General features: G+C 50.3%; 1 protein-coding gene across 1 annotated transcript in view; it reads right to left on the reverse strand.

Annotated features, from left to right (window-relative positions):
- LOC8035886 (potassium voltage-gated channel protein Shaker) overlaps window positions 1-7,606 on the reverse strand; it is a 117,715-nt gene extending 110,109 nt beyond the window's left edge. Inside the window, exon 1 of the mRNA XM_042286467.1 lies at window positions 7,512-7,606. Within this exon, the coding sequence (XP_042142401.1) occupies window positions 7,512-7,606 (95 nt within the window). The remainder of the gene's footprint in view (window positions 1-7,511) is intronic.
- Between the last annotated feature and the right edge of the window lie 885 nt (window positions 7,607-8,491).

Raw genomic sequence — 8,491 nt, forward strand, 5'->3', positions numbered from 1 at the left:
ACGTCAGAACGAAGCCGAGCTCTGATTGGCTTTGATATGAAGGATAGTGGACAGAGCTCAATGCTAGATGCCTCGAGGTCTACCCACTTTTTTTTTTTTTAATCAGCTAATAAGGGCTTAGCGTTCAGACAGCATCGCAACCCCTCTGCAAGAAGCAGACGAACTTGCGCTTCCTATAAAATGAAGTTTTACAAAAAAAAAAAAAAAAGCCAATAGCGTCTATGTCATTAAAAAAAAAACATTATAACTACAATTACTTTCTGTCAGAGTATTGAATTACAACTACAAGTTACCCAGAAAAATAATTCAATTACTGTAATTGAATTACTAGCCAAGCACGACGTCGTCGTCGTCATATCCGAGGAGAAAAAGAAACGCTCGCCTTCCTCGTTCGCCACACGATCGAGCGCTTCGTGCCCCTCGAAAAGGCCGACCCGGCGCACGAAGCCAGCTGCGAAGCGCGCAGTGGAGGCTCGCTCGCATAACGCCCAGTTCCCCAGTAGCGAAGCTTCCTCGTGCACGCAGCGCGAAACGGCAAAGAACACAGTGCGGGGCTCTCCATTATTTTTTCCCCGTTTCGTCCCAGACGCCTTCCGTACGCTCCTTTCCAAATGGAATACGCTCATATTTTCTCGGTCGGCTGGAGGGAAGAAGAACAAAAAAAAAATGCGCAGAAAGACGCGCGACAATACGAAGCAGCGACGAGGAATACCGGGCAATCTAACGAAAAAATGGGGAAAAAAGGAATAAACCGAAACGGCTGCGCCCCGCAATATTTTTATGAGCTCGCGCTCTTCGCGAGAAAGGGGCGCTCGAAAACAAACGCTGGCGGGGAAAAGAGGCCGGGGAGGACGAGAGAAGGGGAAGAGCGGAAGAGAGGCCGCGTAGACTGGCATATAGAACGGCAATCGGAGAAGCAGAGATGAACGCGGATGGAGTCGTTCTGCTCCGAGGCATCGTCTATATGCCGGCAACCCCCTGTTCGAAGAAGAGCGGGAGAATTGGGAAGGATTAGGTGATGCTGTGGCCCCGGCGTTGCACCCGTCCCTTCCCTACCAGCAAACGCGTTCGCTTCAAAGGCAAAAGCTGCGGGTTTTAGCGAGATCGGTATACAACTTCAAAGCTCCGGTGCGAAGACTCAAAACGAAGACCGATATATCGTTGCCTAATGTGATCCTGTAACTTTGGAGTAAAATTAACGGTACTGAAAAAGTCTCAAGTTATATAACTTTCAAGTCAGAGCATAGATCAAACACACAAACAAGTTGTTTTATTTTTTTTCGCGCGCGCGTTTGTGTGTATTTGTGTACGTGTTCGTGCGTTCGTGTACGTCTGTATTCATGTGCGTGTGTACGTGTGCGGATGTGCGCGTAAATGCGTTTGTGTACGTATTCGTGTCTGTATGTGTTTGTGCGTGTACGTCTGTGTGCGCGCGTGTGTGCGAGCACGTAGGCGTGTGTGTACGTTTGTGTCTGTGCGTGTACGTGTACACATGCGTGTGCACATGTGTTTGTGTGTGTGCGCGCGCTTATGGGTGTATGCGTGCAAGCATAAAAGTCGAAGAATTAGCCAGCTCATGGCATATACTTGTCTGCCCAGCTTCCGACCGACAAAATAAATGTAGCGGGCGACACGCGCTTCCAGAAAGCAACTCGTTGCCGACGACGTAACGAAGGCGATAGTTGGTCATTGGAAAGGCTGAGAGAGAGAGAGGCAGAGAAAGGGAACTAACTACCAATGCCCGGTCTAAAACGCTATACACACACAAAAAGCAAAAAGGGGGTTCAGGTTCGCGGTCGATGACAGGCAGGCCACGCGAGCGACCGAGGTGTCCAATTTCAATACGGAGCCACGATGAAGCGCAATCCGTACGCGGGAAAGCGGGTCGTTCTGAGCGGACAGAGAACAGGTGCGCCCGGTCACGATGTGAGCGCCGACCGAGCCTCCAGCTGTACGATGGCGAGTAACGCGCCGGTCGACACAAAAGTACGAATGCGCCCAGATTTTATCGAAACACAACCGACCGAAGTGCAAAAAAAAAATTAAAAAAATAAAGAAAAGAACATGTTGAATTAAACTTGAACACAAAGTCGCTGAAAGTGAACTAACCTACGTCTAGAGGAGTCTCAGGCGTCACTTTTCCTCGAGCTAATGCTATTCTTTAAGTGACTGTTTTTTTTTTTTTAATTATCATTATTCAGCAAATACGCGACACGGCCTTGTACGTGATGCCAGCCAATCCGTCGGCACTTTTCATTTTTCGATACTCCTAATTATTAAGCGCACGTCCGTTGACAAACAAGAAGGCTCAAACTGCGTACCGTCTGGTGACCCACCATCGGCACCCACGTGATCGTACTGTCCCGGCACCCGACTCAATTGGAATCCAGCCCGGACTTCTTCAGTATTGTGAAGGCTGACTCCTACAGTAAAGTTTGAGTAGCTTTGATTATCGGCGAGTTCCAGCGCTTAATGGAGGCGCTACAAAAATCCAAAATGGCTAGAAAAAGGATGATCGTCTTCCCCTGGCCGTTTCATTTCAACAAAACCAACGCGTTTTGCGACACGAAATGCCGTGCGCCCGATTTCAAACTTTCAAGATTCCTATCTTTACGAGGCGCAGGCAGCTAATCATACATCTGCAAACGCCAATTACGGCTAAAATGCCGCTCAACGCAAAAAGGAAAAAAAAAAAACGGCTAAAAGGTTTATTTGGGCCAGATGGTTATGTTTCACCTTGAGGTAAAAAAAAAAAAAAAAAAAAGCACCGACGCGGTTATTTTTGGGGCAAAAAATGGCATCGACGCGGTCGAAAGTGTGATCGTTTCGTTGTGGGCGGTGCGTTCGAGCAAATCGACCACTCCTTCAAGGGGTACTTAGGCCTTTTCTTCGTGGCCCCCGATTCGTTTGAAAATATCCTAAACGCACCAATACGCACGGCTAAAATAGTTTCCCAAACATCAGACCTAAATAATTTTTTTTTTCGCTAAGTTATTGAATTTACTGTTTCGGTTCACATCTTGTTTTTCAAACTGAAAGTCTCTCCTGGCAACAACAAAAAAGCGACGCCAGCGACAAGCAGGGGGTTCGCTCTTTTGAACCGTAGAATTCGTTCCCAACTGCATACAAGCGGTTTCATGGTGTCAAATAAAATGCTTTGGAAGCTCGCTCCAGTGCCCACGCAGCTGCACGAAACAAATGCTCGAGTATAGCCTCCTTTATTCTAGAAAGCCCGTCAATTCCACGACAGAGCCATTGAGCGAGTGGCCGCCGGAAAAAAGCTAAACGGTTACCCTCATGGTAGCGCAGAGCCACTTCTGGGTAAACCTCCAGCCAGCGCCAAAAATACGCGCGGTGGCCTCTCCGCGAAACAGCGAAAAACCGCAACGGAGAAAAAGGAAACGAGAAAACGCAGCACCCTTTAGATAAGAAAGCCCAGGTGCTGAATTTACTGCGTCACTAAAGAAAGCCACCGTAGGTCACACATTGGACACAACAACGGCGTCGGCTGGGGCTCGGGCTTTCACTCATTGGACACGAGTTCCGGCCGAACGGCGACGCAGCACTCGTGTCCAATGTGTGGCCTACGGTGGCTTTCTATAGTGACGCATGAAAGCACTAAGGCTTTCTTATCTAAGAGGTTTTGGCTACCTGCAGGTAAAGAAACGGGAGAGGGGCGGAATAGAGAAGTTCGGTGAAAAACGTTCCTTTTTCTTAAAAAAAAACGAATAAAGGAGCGCTTTCGTGTTTCCGGATTTCACCGCTGAGGCCTCGTTTGGCGCTGCCAGAGAGAGCCCCTGCGCGCTCCCTCCTCTCCTCTGATCTCCTTTCTCCTTTACGGCGGCAACGTTCATCCGCTTTTTGACGGGCTTTATAGAATAAAGGAGGTTATGCCTCGACATATTTAATTTTTTTGACTGCCTGCTCGACTGGCGATTCTGCCTGCCACTGAAGGTACGGCACTAAAAAGCGCGGGCATATTTGAATGTTTGTTTTGGCATCATTTTCATTTGCCGATTTTAGAATAACTCTTCCGAGTTTCGCGATACTAAATAGTATACTCGAAAGGGATTCAGAAAATATAGTTCGTTCGGGTAGCTAAAAAAAATCACCGGTGTACCCTTTTAAGGGGTGGTATTCACACGGGGGAAAATCGCTCCCTTTGTTCCCCGGGATGTGCATCACGTAGTAACAACGTCATGCCTTTGTGCGGTGCTGCGCTGACGTAGACATCTCAGGGCGACGGGGGAGCTTTCGCTCGGGCTGCACAAACGCTCACCGCTTTGGCGGTGGATCTCTTTGCAATTGGCGGTATCCCGTTAGTGGCTTTCTTTTAGAGGTAATGAGTTCGCCGTCTCCTGCACTTAACGGTGCTGCTGCCATAATCGTGTATCGCCGTTTCATGTTGGCCATCGTTTTTCTACTCTCCTCAGCGCACATCGAGTCCTGTTGTCTATAGTGCCACCACTAAATGCGTCTGATAACACTGTCATCCTTCATGACAGTGTTATCAGACTCTAGCATGACAGTGATAACACTGTCATGCTAGAGTCGGGAAAGAGCCCCGCTGGTTCCGCCGTTCACTCTCATGTACGTTCCTACCCGAAAAGCGTTTCTCGTGTGAATACCCCTTTAGACACGAGGTACATCATGCCACACGCTTCCAGTTATGTAAGAAGCAGGAAGGATGCGATCAATATTAGAACACCGAACCGACTATCAAGCTTAACCCCAGCAAGCAAACCACATCGGCATACGGTAGTACGTTACACGGATAAAAAAATGGGCACCACTGCGTTTCGTGATTCACAAAATAAATAAATGTTGCTAAGGTTAAAGCCTGGGCGAGTTGGTGTGACATACCTAAAAGGTTAAAACAGCGCAAACGACAACGGACAGGATAAAGAAGGACACAGATGGAGCGCTGTCTGTGTCCTTCTTTACCCTGTCCGTTGTCTTTTGCGCTGTTTTGACCTTTTAGGTATGTCACAAACTAAACACAAACGAGTCGTTAGTTGTTCTGACAGCAGGAGTAAAGCCTGAAAAGCATATGGCGACACTGTTGTCCAGTGTAGATGAGAAACGTAGCCAGTGCAGTACGACAGCTAGTCTGGGGTCTTTAACGTGAACCATGCAGTAGTGATACAAGACCGGACACCGGTACGATACTCATCCAGATTGAAACCGGCACGGGTGAGGATCTCTGGGTTTTGCAACGCGAGCTTTCGCTCCACATGCTCCGAGTTGCAGTGTGCCACCACACATGGCAAACGATCCCCCCTTGATTTATCTCATAATGTCGACGTCAACCACCCACAAACATCGAGAAAGGAAACATTTTGGGAGAGGAACAAAAGAACCAGGCTTGTGAGCTGCGATTTCTGTGATTTCATGGAATATACGCGCTGTAAAGAAATACATAGAACTAAACCTCGGTCAATACGAGATTGTTCTGTAAAAACGATTTTACATGCGGTTAATTCGAAGCTTTAAATACGGTACGAATCCAATGCATAAATAGTTGTCGTTCGGTACAGCTGTTACTTTTTGGGAAATGCGACCGAAGACCATTGGTTCAAACATATACAAAAACCGATCTCTAAATTTTTAACGGTGAATTTGACGTCAAACAGTAGAATCCAAGTCACTAAGAAGTCATTGACAGTGTTAGCTCGAAACAGAAAAAAAATGAAGGCGTCTGCGTGAAGCCGCGATTGTTAAATTGATACTTTGGCCAATAAGTTCCTTCACGTACTCCTCATAGACGTCAAAGAATAAATTAACAAAACAACCGTCAACCGCGACTTCCATTCGAAGAAACAGGGGCCGGTTGCGAGGGCAAACATGTCAAACATTTCGACGAGAGCGATAAAGCAAAGTTATACAGCTAAACACTAAAACCGGGATAAATTCTCCGCATCGCGCCAAGTGTATTTGCAGTTGTTACATCCAAAATAAGCTCACGCTTAAGCCACCCCTACTGTCAGAACTTATCTTAAGAATCTTTGGAAGCACCTCTCTGCACTCCGTCACCCGAGACGACTTTCACGACTCTTGCTTAGGGCCAGTGCCATCTCGGCGAGCGAAGGAATGACCACGTCGACTTTTATGGTCGCCGTCACGCCGGAAGTCTCTTCTATAAACCTCATCCAACCACCGAACAGACGCATACCGCGGAAAAGACTCGTTCAGTGCCAAGTAGGCGAGCTTCTCGGACGGAACACCGTGTCCCCGCGAGAAGCCAGGTCAAGCCTTGCAAAGACAACAGAGCCGTAGAACGGAAACTCTGACAAGAGGATACAGACTCTGCTTTCTTCCTTAATTGTGTTCATCCTACTAACGCCAGGTAATATTCCTTTCGTTGGTGTTTATGAGCCTACTTTTCCCGAGTTACGGTCCTACACAAGCGACACCGATCACCCTCTTCGCGTTTCGGACACTGGTCGCCAGAGCGGCGACACCGTAGCTGGAACTTGCCTATAGACTATTCTATCATTAAATCCGAGAGAAAAGCTCCGCTCCTTCCCAAATTGTCGGAGAACGACGGAATTATTGAACTGCACAATAAACGTAACGTGAGCGAAATGTAACGAACCATTTGGGACCTGGGTTGAAAGTTTCCCCAAAGAGGGCGAGCAAAGGCCGACTGAAGGCCAGTTACCACCGTGGGAAAACAATGAAACATTGCTTGCAGACGTAAGAGAGACTCTACTCTGGTGACCCGACAAGGTCTCAATAGCAGTAGCAATGTTTCAATATGTTCTGTAGCCGGTTAGAGACCCCGAAGGCGTAAGAAAGGATGACAACGAGGTGTGCCTGGCTCATCAGCGATCGGTGTTTGTTGCTTGTCCGATGGCGCAGCCCGTTTCTCCGCATACTACGCACACTTTCTAAGGAGGCCGAAGTATAAGCGAAATATTTCTCGCGCCCGTTCGACTCCCCATCCCTGCCACCAGGTGTTGCCCCAATAAAATCGCAATTTTAAAATCGAACAGGCAGAAAAAGTTTATGCGCGTACTGTGCAGAGGGTTACGCGAAAAGAACTACCAAAGGCTGTTTGTTGCCCACCGATCTACGATCCCAGCTCGGACACTTTTGACGTCTACTGCAAGCATGGAATGCTCCCTGGATCTGTTTAGCGTGCCGTACCGTGGTCCAATCGGCTGTCCTCAGTGGGTAATAGATTCAGGGCCAGTCAGGCCCACCTAGAAGACAAGGCCTGCGCCTTTCCCGCCCCAAACGTCATCACTAGTGAATCCACGCAGTGCCACCTAGCTGGCGCCAGCATCGCCACCAGCGCGTTTCGCTGAGTCTCACAACGACGCCGAGACAGGCGCTCTCATCAAGCTTCGACGTGTTTGACGCTTAGGGGCGGGCCAGCGATCCACTACCAATGACGTAATGCGCGGGCCTTGTCTTCTAGGTAGTTCAGGCTCGGTGGATCTTAACTTGCCAGCGACTAGGCCCACGTGTCTCGCGCCCCCAACAGCGTGCACGGCTCTACTACTCACTGCCAGTTATAGTCGTGGAGTATCTCGGGCGGGAGTTGGGTTTCTTGTCCTCCGCTTCCTGTTCCGGCCTGTGACCAGATGCCAACGGCCGCCATGGGGACCAGGAAGCATGGGTCCCTCGGGGCAACCTCACGGGCCCTGCCGCGTCATCCCGAACCCTCCGTCGCCGCACTCCGCTGCTCTCCGGACGGGAGCCCGAACGTCCACGCACGCACACGACACCACGTCACACGCGGCAGTCGACGTCATGGCAGGACTCCTCGTTCCTGGCACAAGGGGCGTTTCGTCCGTTCTCGGCGTACGAGGCGAGGCACACTTGACGCGATCGGGCTGGGAAAGGGGCAGCGGACGCGAAGTCGTTGAAGGGGGCTCCACCGCGGGCGACGTCGTCTGCGTCCTCAAGCACGCGGTCGTCCACTTCGAGGTGCAGCTTGCGACTGCGGAGTCGTCGCGAGCGGTCGCGACCGGTGTCTCCGGTGGCGGCGAACAATCCGCGTCTCCATAAGAGACGGCCGTGAAAAAAAAAGATGCGAAACAAAAATTAAACGTCAAAAACGAAAATCAAAAACGCTACGTGGCAGCGTGGGCTCGTGGCTTCATTCCAAGCAAAACGGACGGCGTCCCCCCGACGAATCGTGGAAGCAGCCTAGACGTCGTCTTCGAGCGAGCGGTCTTCTCTTGCCCGTCGGCCACGGACGACACATTTCGGGACGGTAGAAAGCGCACGTCAGTCGCGATCGGCGAGACTAGTGGCGCGCCCTCGACTTCCGACAGCTGAGCACGCCTGACTGGGGGCGAAGCCGGCGAGGCTGACTGCTCGGCAGCGGGCCGTCGGGCACGCCATGCTTCGTGCTGCGACGGAGAGACGTCAAAGGGCGCCGAGCGCCGACGCGTCCGCCGCTCCGGCGTTCGGGCCCGCCCATACCTCGGCGGAATTTGCGACTGAAGCGACGACGCCGCCGGGCAACACCGACTCTCTC

The sequence above is a fragment of the Ixodes scapularis genome, unplaced genomic scaffold, assembly GCF_016920785.2.
Source record: "Ixodes scapularis isolate PalLabHiFi unplaced genomic scaffold, ASM1692078v2 PGA_scaffold7__128_contigs__length_106722199, whole genome shotgun sequence".
Lineage (NCBI taxonomy): Eukaryota > Metazoa > Arthropoda > Arachnida > Ixodida > Ixodidae > Ixodes > Ixodes scapularis.